The sequence below is a fragment of the Setaria italica genome, chromosome II (genome assembly GCF_000263155.2).
Source record: "Setaria italica strain Yugu1 chromosome II, Setaria_italica_v2.0, whole genome shotgun sequence".
Lineage (NCBI taxonomy): Eukaryota > Viridiplantae > Streptophyta > Magnoliopsida > Poales > Poaceae > Setaria > Setaria italica.
The window spans coordinates 28,925,819-28,940,104 of record NC_028451.1 but is presented as its reverse complement, the minus strand read 5'-3'; the positions used below and the strand labels follow the sequence as shown (position 1 = coordinate 28,940,104).

General features: G+C 49.1%; 1 protein-coding gene and 1 non-coding gene across 2 annotated transcripts; both read right to left on the bottom strand.

Moving 5' to 3' along the window:
• Positions 1-1,409: 1,409 nt before the first annotated feature.
• TRNAK-CUU lies at positions 1,410-1,482 on the bottom strand. Its single transcript has one exon. It is a non-coding gene; the product is annotated as a tRNA-Lys (tRNA).
• A 380-nt stretch (positions 1,483-1,862) lies between these two features.
• LOC101772081 (U-box domain-containing protein 19) lies at positions 1,863-4,438 on the bottom strand. The gene has a single exon (XM_004956656.3). It carries the CDS (start codon positions 4,343-4,345, stop codon positions 2,228-2,230), a length of 2,118 nt encoding a protein of 705 aa, XP_004956713.1. The 5' UTR covers positions 4,346-4,438; the 3' UTR covers positions 1,863-2,227.
• Positions 4,439-14,286: the final 9,848 nt, after the last annotated feature.

Sequence of the window (14,286 nt, the reverse complement as noted above, 5' to 3'; positions counted from 1 at the left end):
ATTTTAAGGCTGAGTTCTGCAGCTTTTATTATAATACTCCAGTAGTATGAATATGATTTTCTTTTTCTTTTCTTCTGTTTCCCAAATTTAGTTGCCACCTTCTTATTCTTCTTCGGTAATCGGTGCTCCTACCAATGTCAAGGGCCACTAGATTCCAAGTGTCAGTCTACACGTGTATGTTGCCAACATCGTTTGCCGTCAGAAAGAAAAATAAACTGCCACTGCCAGCAAAGTCCGAACTCCGAAGAGAGTAAGAGACCTCTCCACTTGTTCGTGTTTGTCAAATGGATAGCTAGCGTTCTAGCAACCTCGGATCGAGCAGCAGATTTATATCGGAGGAGGAAAAAAATTCATGCGATCTGCCAGTCCAATTCCACCGTCCAAGCAATTCTCTAACCATGTGTGTCGCCCGTGACCCGATCACGAGGCCGCCGCCGCCTCCTTCCTGCTCCGAGGCGAGATCTCACGCAGACGCAGCATGGGGTTAGCCAGGTTAGGCCATGCAAATCAACGGCGCTAACCCCGACTAGTGGTTAAGTAGTTAATTAACGAAACAAGTGGTGCGCCTCACGTGCCCCGCGCTGTTGGTGCACGGGAGCGGGCAGGCACGGGCACGTCGGCTCGGCGTGCGACCGGATCGACGATGCGGCAGTGGGAGAGGGGGGGTGGGGCCGTGGGCAGGCACCAGGTCATAGATTGTTTTTTATCGGTGGATCTAGCAGCAACAGAGGATGAGAGGAGGACTGGGCCCTTGTTTAGTTCACCCCCAACTCCCAACTTTGGCACTATGCAAAAATAAAGATTCCCCATCACATCAAACTTGCGGTACATGCATGGAGTACTAAATGTAGACAAAATTAAAAACTAATTGCACAGTTTTGTTGTACTTTGCGAGACGAATCTTTTGAGCCTAATTAGTCAGTGTTTGAACAATAATTCACAAATACAAACGAAACGCTACAGTATGCTACAGTGCTGTAACAGTAATTTGGCACCTCCAAACTTTGGCAACTAAACAAGGCCTGGGATTAAAGAGTGCTGATAAATTAAATGGGACGGGGAGTCAGGCCGTAGGCGACGTACCCAGGCGAGGGAGCCGGACTTCAGGGGGTTGGCGCGTGTAAGCGCCGGATTCGTTGCCGACTTGCGCTGTGCCGCAATTGCATCGTACCACGCACGCCCCCCCGACACGTCAACGCTGGTGAGTGCAACAGCGGCGCCAGATATGATCATTAGCAGGAGGAAATCGGCTCCGGTGATGTGCTCTGGAGCTTGACTCCACTGCAGCCCTGCAGTGCGCAATGCTGACCTGACAGTAGCCTATGAAAATGATACTGCTATCTGAATGGGCAAATGGGAATAACAAAAAAAAAAAGTTTGAAAATGCAGAGCAAAAAATCAACTTCAAACGCCCACCGTGGGGCTCGAACCCACGACCACAAGGTTAAGAGCCTTGCGCTCTACCGACTGAGCTAGACGGGCTTCACATGCGCTGTAAAAACTAGGGAATTGATATACCTGTACTTAATCTACGGTAATCACACGTTAACCGGACGCTGACAATGGCAGACGATCGATGCGAACTGTTTGCTGGCCCCTTTGAGACGAAACAACAGGAACGTGAGCTGTTCCAATCACGTACGCCGCTACGATGGAAACTCATTTTCAAGACACACGTACAGCTAGCGCTCCTCTTATAAATATCAGCACAGTACTGTGAAATGTAGTACTCATACTCTGAGCTTCAGTTAAACTTGTCACTGAGGCACTCCTGTTTTTTTCCCCTAGATATTTTTAGCATCAGTGACCAAATTCGCCTCAGAGCTACCTCTTCGTCATCCATTTATTTGATCCATCATGCATTCAACAAGCCACAGTAACTTTTTTTTTTTAACTGGAATCTCCACAGTTATAACACAGGCCAACTTTTGCCACTCATACGTACAGCAACTTCCAAACAGCAACCCCATACTGCCACACTTTCTACAACTGCTATCGATCTCAAGCTCACAACAGACTTCTCTATACATTCGTGTGTGTATGTGTATGTCTACAGCAATCCGATTATAACAAAACTTCAAAAAAGAAAAGAAGCAGCAAAAATTCGTTCCCAGCTCTTCTAAAACTCGAGCTGAGAATTAACAAAAAATGTTCTCACAACGATCACTCGCTGACGGTAAGTAAGATCTACCAGCCCTACATCCTGTACTTACGGCACGTCTTGCGGCTATAGCACGCGAACAACACGCTCGCTGGCCTCCGACGCCGGCGCCGGCGCCGGCGCCGCCGCCTGGTCGCCCATCTCGTAATGCCGGTGGATCATGTTCAGCAGCGCCCTCGCCCGCTTGCACGTCTGCGGGCTGCCGTCGGCTACCAGCGTGTACAGCGACGCCATCAGCCCCGGCATCCGCCCCAGCAGCGCCACCACCTTCTCCCCGCCGTGCCGGCACAGCGCCACCAGCAGCGCCACGCAGTGGTCCTTCCCCGACCGGGACGCCGACGTGGCGAGAGCCTCCACGACGCGGACGACGAGGCCCGGGCGCGCCAGCACGGCCTGCGCGCCAGTCGGATGCTCCGCGAGCCTCGCCAGCAGCGCCACGGCGTCGCCGGCGAGGTCCTCGCAGTCGACGGACAGCACGGCGGCGAGCGCGGCCACGGCGCCGGCCGCGACGGCCTTGCCGTAGTTGCTCGCGCATTGGAGCAGGCCGTAGAGGCTCACCATGGCGTTCTTGCGGCCGCGGTGCGCGCCGTCGCGGATGAGCTGCACCAGCGTCGGGATGGACTCCGGGATGCGCCCGATCTCCTCGGCGTGCTCCGGGTCCGACGAGAGGTAGAACAGGACGGCCGCCGCGTTCTGCTTCGCCTCGGCCCTGGCGCCGACGTTGATCACGTCCACGACGAGGCCCACGCCGCCGGCCTCGAAGAGCGCCGCCCGGCCCCGCGGGTGCTTCGAGAGGTTTAGGAGGGACGCCACAGCATTCTCCTGCACGGAGGCGTCCGTCGAGGACAGGAGGCACAGCAGCCACGGCACGGCGTTCGCCTCCACGAGGCACGCGCGGTAGAACACGCTGTGCTTGCAGAGCTTGCGGGCCTCGCACGTCGCCTTCCGCCGCTCCTCCGTCGAGCCCGTCGAGATCTGGGCGACGATGTAGGTGACGGTGAGGCGGGCGGCGCTGGCGGCGGCCCGCCCGAACGGCGCGGCTGTGTTGGCGAGCGCGCCGTGGCGGTGCCCCGAGCCGCTCGAGTCCGGGAGCGAGACGCCGTTGCTGAGCAGCATCCGCTCGATGATCCCGCGGAGCGCGGCGTTCGGGACGACGTCGGCGGTGCGGAGCCGCTCGCCGGTGACCGGGCACGTCCGGCACCCGGCCTTGATCCACCGCGTGATGGACGCCCGGTCGTACGTCTGGCCGGTGGACACTGTCACCGGGTCGGTCATGAGGTCCAGCGTAATCGGGCACTGCAGCGCGTCCGGTCTGATCCAGTCCGGGCACCTGGCCGGCCGCGCCGCCGCATCCGCTTTCGGGCTCACGTCGATCTGATCGAACAGCACGACGCGGCAGTACACCAGGAACGCTATCAAGCTGTTGATGAGTACCGCGTCGCTGCTGCTGCTGTCGTCGCCGCTGGCGCCGTCCATTCGCGTGCGCAGCTCATCCTCCAGGAAGGCAATCTCCTCGGAGCATTCCGACCAGGTCCTAATCCCGATGTGCTGGAGCACCCGCCTGGCGTCCTCGGCGTCCGGCGAGACGCCGCTCTTGAACTGCTCCAGTATCGACCGAACGGTCCTCGCCGCGCGCTCGTCGCCGGCGTCCGGACGCACCGGCACGCGCCACGCCTGCTCCGACGCCAGCCGCGCGAGCTCCCCGGCCTCCACCAACGCCTCCACGACGCCCTTCGGCAGCGCGTCCAAGGCCGCCGCGACGGACCCGAGCACCGCCCGGAGCTCGGACGCGGCCAGTCCGGCGTTCACGAGCACCCACAGGCGCGCACCCCGCCGCGCGCAGTCCGTGAGGAGGAACCGCAGCTTCTGCATGGCCACGTGCAGCTCCGTGAGCCCCAGCACCGCCGCCGACGGTAGCGTGGGCGCCACCGAAGCGTCCTGGATCTCCTCGAGGAACGCGAGGAGGAGGCCCGCGATCCTGACCACCTGCCGCATGCCGCGGCGGAGCACGAGGAAGGCGCCCGCGTCTCCGGCCCCGCGGCTCGCTAAATCGGTGGCGAGGGAGAGGAGGGAGGCGAGTAGCGGCGCCGGCGCGATGCCCTCGCACGGGCACACGGCCGGGAGGGAGAGCAGGCGTCGGCGCTTCGGTTCGCCTGTTGGTGGCGGCGGCGACGGCGGCGGCATTGACGGTGAAGCTGGTAACCGTCGAAGAAGGGGAGCGGGCACATAAAACGGTTTAAGTTGGAAGAGAATTTTCGAGGTGGCCGTAAATTCGCAGAGTGAGCGGGTATTTATAGAGGAGGTGGAACACGTGTTGCGAGGCAAGAGGCAGAGGTTGAGATGGTGCCACGTGGATATGAGGACACGTGTAGAGCGATCGACGGGTGATTTCTCCGCTGGCGGCGGAAGTTCTTGGCATACTGGATAAGAACGGAACAGCGGACTGGACCAACCGATACTAGTGTAGTTGTGTCCTAGGCAGTCTCAGCTACGCTTCATATTTTATGCGTGTAGAGTAGATTTCTTTTTTTTTTTGAAATATGCACAGTTAGTTTTCTATGCGTGTGTTGAGCTAAGATGTTTCATATTAAATCCCTGTTGTGCTTCGCGGAAAAGTTTGTATACAAACTCAAATTGGACGAGCTCTACTCTAAAAAAAATGGATTAGCACTTTACTGCATCCCGTGTCTTCGCCTTAAGAGGGTGTTTGGATCCTGCAGGTAAAGTTTAGTCCGTGTCATATCAAATATTCGGAGGCTAATTAGGATGATTAAATATAAGTTAATTATAAAACTAATTACACAGATGGAGGCTAAACGGCGAGATGAATCTGTGCAATGAGTTTTGTAAATAATCTATGTTTAATACTCCTAATTAGTATCTAAACATTCGATGTGATAGGGACTAAAGTTTGATCCGAGGATCCCAACACCCTCTAAGTTTATCGATCATTGGACACGCTAGACCATGAGGGCTTTGGTTTCAGCATGGCCGGTGCCAAGCAGCTTGATCAAGCTCAGGAGCTCGAAATCGAATGGCTAGAAGCCCTCCGTACTATAAAGTATGCAATTTCGGATATGTATCTGGACAAATGACTCCAGATACATACTTAGAATTGTATTCTTCGTGGGACGGAGGGAGTAGCTGTCTAGTGCAGGCAGCCAGGCAGGTTTGTCATGATCGGATTCAAATAAGCACTCGATGCTAGAATTCATCACACTGTCCTGTCCTTTTTGGTACTAGTCCCTCCGTTCCAAACTATAGGTCATTTTAGCATTTTTAGTAGATATACACTATGTCTAGATATATAAGTAAAAGTTATGAATATAAATATTTTAAAATGACTTACAATTTGAAATAGAGTGGGTACCTTTTAAGGTGCTTATAAGGCGCTCATAGAAGTTTGCCAGCTCTGGTAAACGAATTCCGATACATCCCGTGCTTACGGAGGTTCAGGAAATGCTGATGACTTCAAATGGCAGATTCAAGCAAGAAAACCTCTCGATCGCCCGTGCGCGCGCACACGCAAACACAACGTTCCGACGTGGACACATGCAACAAGCGACTGTAAAAATTCACCTACCAATGCTCACATTTTTTTTTGATAATTACCAATGTTCACAGTTACGAACCCTTAATCAAAGTAGTATAGGAATTTATAACTAGGCAGGCTTGCCACGAAGAACTTACGGGGACCGGGGACGCCGACGCCGACGCTGGACGGAGAACGATCGATCGAGTGCCGCAGCTGCTATCGGTGAAAAGCCGCACATCGAAGTGCTAGCTAGCATTTGTTACCGCGTTCTTTTCGCTAACTTTCTACTACATGCTACATCCATTGTATCTCGATCGTGAGAACGTGCCCTATCTGCTACCCCATTGTCGAACGTCGATGCTAGCTAGATCCCTTGAACTTTGTGGCAAGAAACCTTTTCCCCTATAAACTTCTGATAAAGAAAGAGAGATCGAAACCAGAAGAAGCAAACCCTTCCTTCCCTGCCCGACGTGCGCGCGCGCGGCTTCTTCGGTCGGCGGCCGTGCCGTGCCGTCGCATTTGCTCCAGCTCCACCGATCCGTGCATGCGGACGACGCGGCCGATCCAAAAATCTCCAGGGCGTATGGTCGTCGCACGAGTGGCGTCATGGGTGATCCGGACCGGACGGAAGCGAAGGAGAAGACAGAACGCAGAAGGGTCGAGGTGTTTGAGGCCCACCACGTACGGCAAGCTCGAGGACCCCACCCGACCGCCCGGCACACGTGGCGGCGGACATGTCGCGCGGGCAGCGCCAGTGGCACAACCCTCCCGTCCTTTCCTCCCCTCGGACTGGACACTGGAGCACGCGACGGGATAGGAATCGCACGAGACGAAACGAGCGCGGGGCCCCCACCGGCCGACATACCTGCGGCCCCGCTGCGCGTCGCCGAACAGCAAACACCAGCTCGACCCGTCTAGTCCCTCCGCCACGTTTGCTTCAGCGTTCGTGCCCCCGCGCCTCGTGCGTCACCCCCCGGCGTCTCCTGCACGGCGCCGGGCGATTAGCCCGGTGGTTAGCGGGGGAAGCGCGGTGAGCGAGCTTAACCGGCTGTTAATTAGTAAGCGACGTGGACGCGAGTCGATTACTTTATTTAACCACCGGAAAGCAAAAGATCTTCGCGCAACACCCGCTTTCCCTTCTCTCCTCTCCTCCGTTGCGGGCGGCTGGCTGCTGCCAACGTGTCCTCGCCACCGGTCCACGCGGCGCGCGGTGATTTGCGGCCCCCACCCTGTGGTACGTCCGTCCAGGAGGCAATCAACGGGGGGCCGGCCCCACACGGCGGGATGATTGGAGTGGTCTCGTCAAGCCGGCGCCGGGGCCGGATCCCAGACGCGGTCAAGCGAGGGGAGGCGTCCCTGTCAGACGTGGCGAAGGGGACAAGGGTTTCGGCGTCGCCCGCGCAACGTTTTTTTCCGTAGGAGCGCGAGACCAAATCTTTTACCGCACCCTCCTCGCACGTTCCGGAATACTATATTGGTACGCCCATTTACTATGCTTACTTTAGTATTTTGTGTTTGCCTTGGTATATATGGAAAGTACCATGATCGAGATCGATCGATGCCTTGCTAATCAGAAAAAGCCGTGACTTAAATGCTCTCGACCTCTCAGCAGGATGTGGTATGAAGTAGCACCTAGCCGGTTAACTATATGCTAACTATATGTAACAGTACCTTTTTTCTTTTTCGAGACTAAGAGCGCTTCGTTCATTTTCAGAGTTACAATTAGAGTACACGAGTTCATAACCTATCTTAAAAAGACATAGCCATTGGCATAGCTAGACTTTATGGACGTGTTTGGTTGGGTGGCAGGCCAGCCCAAGCCAAGAAATATTTGTTTGGTTACCTGGCCAGAGCACTTAGGCAGGCCTGAGTTGTGAAAAAGGTCGACTAAATCTGGGTAAGAAGAACATCCAAATCGAGCGTATAGAACTCGTAGCAAGGTTGGGCTTGACCATGACCCACCACGTGCTGGCCTCCATCTCGCCTCCCATCACCGCTCCCATCAGTCACCACGAGCTTAAGTCCATGGCGGATATGCGCTCCTTTCTCAAAGCGCATCACCGCCGCCACCCGCTGAAACCTCTACCCATTGTTGATGCCATCTGCCACAACCCGCTCCTCAACTTGCACAGACACCAAGCCGCATGGCCTCTTCCAGCTCGATGGTAGCACCGTGGCAACCCCCTCCTCTCTAATCTCTTCTAATAGATCGAGCTCCTCGATAAGCTCTCCAACCAGATAGTCGATTTGGGGATCCAACAGCTTGATTTTTCGCTGGCTGAGGTCCAACAGCTTGATTTTGTGCAGGCTGAGGTAAGAAGATTGATTTGCTCAAGGAATCCCGATTTATTTTGGAAAACTTAGCTTGGCTTCGGTGGTGATGTGAAGCATGGCGTCGACGTGGCTTGGCATTGACCAAGCTGCTGGGAGGCACCACTGAATTGCGGTGACATGATACCCAACATTAATTGGCACATGCTCCTAAGAGGTCATTTTGTAGAAGGAGATTACAAGTCATGGTTCAATTGTTTGTCTGTTTCATTTTTTAAGACCAGACCATATGAATCTCATTTGTTTTTGGAGTAGAATGTGTCTTATTTCTGGAGTAGAATGTCTTGATGATTCATAGATGTGGGGATGCTTCAATTTGTCTTGCTAATTCTTTCACTTCCTGTAATAAAATTATGATAATTATTCAATGCGGAGGTGAGGTGAACTCACCATATCCCAGAATAGGTAACTAAACTCGGTACAAGCCATACAACCAAACACAGGCTTCAAAGATCAGGCTAGGCTAAGCCAGTCAACCAAACACGGAGCTCATTTGTCCGATTAGACAGGTTAATCCTAGCCATGGCTAACTCCTACCCAGACTAGATCTAAGCTCAGCAACCAAACACGCCCTAGAACTCTTAAATGTAAGGCCTCCTTAGCACAGACATGAGCAGCTAGGTTCACCAAATGCCTAACAAAAACAATTGAAAAAGAAGAGAAGTTCCTCTTGGATTTCAGCCAGTATTGACATGATCTCTGAACGTTGTTTGTTCCTAGATTCTCATAGGTCGAGCAACACCTTTGAGTCGGTTTCCACCACAATATTTGAGACTCCAAGTTCTATAGCCAGTCGAATGCTGGCCCATTTCTCTCTCTTTATATACACACATCCAGAGGAGGCAGATGACAACTAAAAGCAAATTAGCATTAGAGAAAAATGCCTCTAAATGTGCAAGATGGGGATAGTTATAAAGGAAATGGTGATGGTGAGGTTGCTAACAATTATTTGTAACATTAGAGTTGGAAGCATTGGCAGCATAATGAGTTGGAAAAGTTTTGGCTCATTGGCTAGCTAACTAGGTGAGAACATATCAATACGACAATACCCTTTCCAGTATGACAGATGCGTCTGATGGAAGATGCCCAAAGAGTGGGGTGTGGGAGAGCGGTAAAGGCAGAGTACATATAGCTTGCCTCAATTAGGAGATTGCTAGCAAATATTGCAACAATGTTTTGAATCAATAGAAGCTCTTATGATTTGCCCTAAAAAAATTAGGAGTTGGAGTCCTCGGAGCACCAAATCTTCTTTGCTCGAAATGTTTGGTGAGACGCACAAGCAAATGATCAAATGATCAAGGCGGTGATCTCTGGGCAATTGAAAGGATATCTGCATATGGCTTACTGCGCCACCACACACATGGCAATGAAGATGCCGCTCTTCCTGCTGCTGTTGAGCTAGTTCGGCATCTGTACAAGATGGGTGCAACATCAATGCGGGACAGTGTGCTGTTTCATTAATTCAATGATGTAGAACCACACAACTCTATGATCTCTAAATAAATGATCCCTGAGCAACAAGGCACAAATATGCTAGGTTCATTAAAGCTACTTCTCATCTCATATAGGTGCAACTACTACATACAAAGTTTTCTAAATTGGATGATTAAGTTCAGAGGGTTTCAAGAAAGAAAACCTACCCAAGAGAGGTTAAACTCTGCGAATTATTTTGTGCTAACATTTGTGTAATTTATTATGAAATCACCTTTTTTGTGAAGCAAAATCCACAAACACTACTCTGCACACATATTCATGTGATTTATTAGGCACCACCTTTTAATGCCATGCAAGATGGAAGTGCAAATTTCCATAGAGCAAATCAAATATTCAGTGAGCTTTGAAATAACCATTCCGCCCGAAGCGCCGCCAGCTCCACCCACACCACATCTGCAGCCCTAAGCCATGCCCCATGCGAAGTGAGTGGAGGTGGCAGAGACGTTCACACCCCAAGCTATGTGGCCATTGCGCTGTATAGCCGTGCCGCCCTGAGCTACATCACCGCATGCCTATCACCCTATGTTGAAAATACCTTTATCATATCTTCTACTCAGTGTAAACAATTTATTTAAAAAAATGACATTAAAATGGCCTAACTAAATATAATTTGTATCGAGTCATGTAACACCTCATGCATGTCAACAATAATTCTGTCATGTCGAGTGACCATGTCAAGCAAATATAATCACCAATGTTCTTTTGGGCTAATAGGTTATTCATAATTTTTTTTAGAGTTGTGGCCTCTATTTTGTTTAGTTGTAAGAGCTGGAGGATAAAACTTAGACTAATGTCATGGTTAATGGTAAAAAAGGATTTTCTCCTCTAATTTATTATTATTAGGTGCAACACTAGCTTTCAACTTTCCATCTACAATGGCATGTCCTTTATTATCAAGATATTTTGCTCAGTGCCATGTATTTGGGGAGCCCTAAATGATTGCAAGAGAGGTACATTCGTGTTACTCTGCATGTTGTTGATATTTTGCTTTCCAATTCCTCTCTCTTTATATATACACATCCAAGCAATGGTAGCTAGCAACTATAACTTTAGTTTAAAAAATGAAAATTATTAGCATTAGAAGAAAATATACCTAATGAGCACGATGAGGTTAGTAACTGAGAAAAATGTTAGTTATGAGGATACTAACAATTTTGCATGAGATTAGAGTCAAAAGCATTGAGAGTGAAATGGGTTCCACGAAAAGCATTGGCTCATTGGCCAACCTGCCTGAGAACATATCAATAACCTATCTAGCACCGCCATGCGTTTAGGGCCGGTCCTGGCATTTTGGGGCCATGGACGAGATCAAATGGGGAGCTACTCTTGGGCATCATAGTCATTTTAATTAAATTGTGTAACCTATCAAAATTTAGTGTCTAAACTCTTAGATATAGATAAGAAAATACATACATTAATATTCTAACTTTATTTTTCGATACCATAAATTGGAAGGACCTAGATTTTGATCAAACAGAGACTAAAATATATAGTAGCAAGTAGATATGATTTCAGTTGAGAAATCTGAGGTGAACGATGTTTGACTTAATCTTATTATTTGGTCGTGTTTATTTTAGTTATGTGTCAATAGAGTCGTGTAGTGTCCTGAGTGCAAGTTAGCTAGGATGGAACATGGTGTAGCTATATTAGAAGAATTGGTGGGTTTGATCTAGTTATTGGGGGCAGTCCATGCAACAATCGAGCTGGGAGCCACAGAAATAGCTTGGAGGGTGAACATTTTACGCTGTTCTGCAAGCTTGAGGAAACTAAACTATCATCTTGCTATGGCCACTGGGAAACTGCCATCCTCTTTGCGGATCACTGTACCTATGATTCCTCTTCTAAAATCATTTGAAACATCTCTTTGCGGATCACTGTACCCATGACTTCTCCTCTAAAATCATTTAAAATAGTACTTGTTGGCAACGATAAAAATAGTTATGTTTATATTCTAGAGTGGTTTTCTCATGACTCCTTCTCTAAAATCATTCTAAAATCATTCAAAACAAATATCTAGTATTCTAGAGTGGTTTTCTTGTGGCTCCTCCTCTAAAATCATTTGAAATACCCATGACTCCTCCTCTAAAATCATTTGAAATAGCTCTTTGCGAATCACTGTACCCATGACTCTTCCTCTAAAATCATTTGAAACAGTACTTGTTGGCAACGATAAAAATAGTTATGTTTATATCTAGTATTCTAGAGTGATTTTCTCGTGGCTTCTTCTCTAAAATCATTCGAAACAAATATCTAGTATTCTAGAGTGGTTTTCTCGTGGCTCCTCCTCTAAAATCATTTGAAACAGTTTTTTCTTGGCAACAATACAAACAACAGTTATGTTTTTATGCGCTCGAAATATCTAGCATTCTAGAGTGGTTTTCTCCATAGTCATTTGTTGTTTTGAACTAATAATTTCGTTGGTTATTGTGAATTTTTTTCAAACAACAGTTATGTTTTTACGCGCTCCAAAAATATCTAGTATTCTAGAGTGGTTTTCTCCATAGTCATTTGTTGTTTTGAACTAATAATTTCGAAACAAATATCTAGTATTCTAGAGTGGTTTTCTCGTGGCTCCTCCTCTAAAATCATTTGAAACAGTACTTCTTGGCAACGATACAAACAATAGTTATGTTTTTACGTGCTCGAAATATCTAGTATTCTAGAGTGATTTTCTCCATAGTCATTTGTTGTTTTGAACTAATAATTTCGTTGGTTATTGTGAAATTGTTTTTCAAACAACAATTATGTTTTTACGCGCTCCAAAAATATCTAGTATTCTAGAGTGGTTTTCTCCATAGTCATTTGTTTTTTTGAACTAATAATTTTATTGGTTATTGTGAAACTGATTTTCCTAATTTACCTTTGAATAAGTAAATTATAACCATTTAAAGTTTGTAAACGGGGTTTTGACATGGCTCTTCTTGGAGTTGTTGCTGCCTCTTTTTTTTATCGAAGTCGGTAGGGCGAAGCCTCAACATATTTTTTATTCCAAACCTGTTTAATTCGCTCCCACGAGGAATAGAACGGGGCTTGCTGCTCTAACTAATAGGCTAAATGCCCTTTCACTGCTGCTGCCACTTTTTGTTAGAGTTAAATTGTGGTGCTCCCAGTAGACCTAAGCAAATTGTGGGTGGCCAACTAAAAGTCCGAAATGTTTCGTGGCAAAAAAAAAATCACGTTCATGCCTGCCCATGAGAGGCATGGGGTGGGCTCGACCACGGTCGGGTTGCTTACCATTTTTACGTGTAAAATATTTAAAATAAATAATTAGCGAGGACGAGTCTCAGCACCACCCCAGGTCGTGTTAGGGTCATGGGCCGGGCTTAGCCTAGCAACCTCAGGCTATTTCGAACGTCATTTCGCTCAGGTCTATACCCTCCAATCTTTTGGATGCGGGGGCGGACTTCATTTGCCTAGGTCTATACCCCAATCTCTTGGATACGGGGAAAGCTGCCGCTGCACCAAGGTGGGTATCGATGATTCAGTTGAGGAACTTTGATGGCGAGATAAGTATAGGACTTGACATTTGACAAACCATTTTCGCACAGTGCTTGCGCGACAATACACAATATATATGAAGGCCTTCACGTCATTAGTATGAAACATCTCGTTGTCTCCCTAGTCCCTAAACTAATAAACCGGAGGGTTAACAAGTTTTGAGTCATCACCATGCCAGTCCAATATGCTTTCTGACACTGATGCCTCTTTGGCAGTACGTAGGCCGGCAAAGGTTAATGAGCAAGTTACAGGTCAATTTGCCTGCGTAGGTAGGTGTACGCGAGAAGTGACGCGAACAGGACGATGGTGAGAGCTTTTGGCGCCCGCGCGTGGGCCCATACGGATCGATCGGGCGCGTGGTGTTGGCGAGATGCGCACGCTGGGCGGGCGTACACGCTTGCGCGTGCGTGCACTGGATCCAACGCGTCCGGAGCTGGCTGATGCCTGGCTGTCCGGAAGCAGGCGGGCGGGGTCCGTACGCGCCCGTCGCTCTCGGCCTAGCTAGCCAGGGTCGGATCGGCCGGTCTTGTCACGTAACAGCGCGACTGCAAACGAAACTTGGCCGGTGACGCTATCGCAACCCCAGCCTATTTACGGCGCACTGTGTGGGGGTGATATTTCGAAGGTCTAAACTGTGTCGCGCTGTTGACCCCTCGGATGCACGTACTACTACTGGATTCTGGTGTAAAAAGGCGAGCGGCTTGGCTGGCGTCGGACGAGCATTATATTTTCAGAGGACGACATGCGTGGAAAAGGACATGGGTTAGCTCTGTGGCATGTTTGGAGTAGTCAGTCCATTCCACGGCTGGTGATACACTGCAAACCCTTTATGACCAAGTCTCTTTTGAAGTCGAGGGTGCCATTATATTGATTACCACACTAGCAACGAGTATATATTTATATACATTTAAGGAAAAGAACCTTGACTCCCCGATATTAGACCGGTTATTACCTGACTAGTGTATTCTGAATGGCTATTCTTAATGGCAAGTTTCATTCCGTTATTTTCAGTAATCCCACGTTGTTTAGACTTTCATGATTTGATGAACGAAACAATGCAAAGCTTTTCAATGTGATGGAACTGTGTAAATTGGGTTTCATACAGATGAAATTTATCTTTTCTCTCCCCTCGTACTTTACTTTTCATTTTACCAGTTTTGCTCATTTGTCCCCGTACCTCATTTAATATGGAAGTGAATTTTCCTGAGGAATGACATAAACTGCGTACAGCAAAACTTCTATGGTCAACGAGCCGAGGTCGTCCGCC

Coding starts and splice junctions, on each gene's coding strand:
- LOC101772081 (XM_004956656.3), bottom strand. CDS start 4,345: ATGCCGCCGCCGTCGCCGCCGCCACCAACAGGCGAACCGAAGCGCCGA.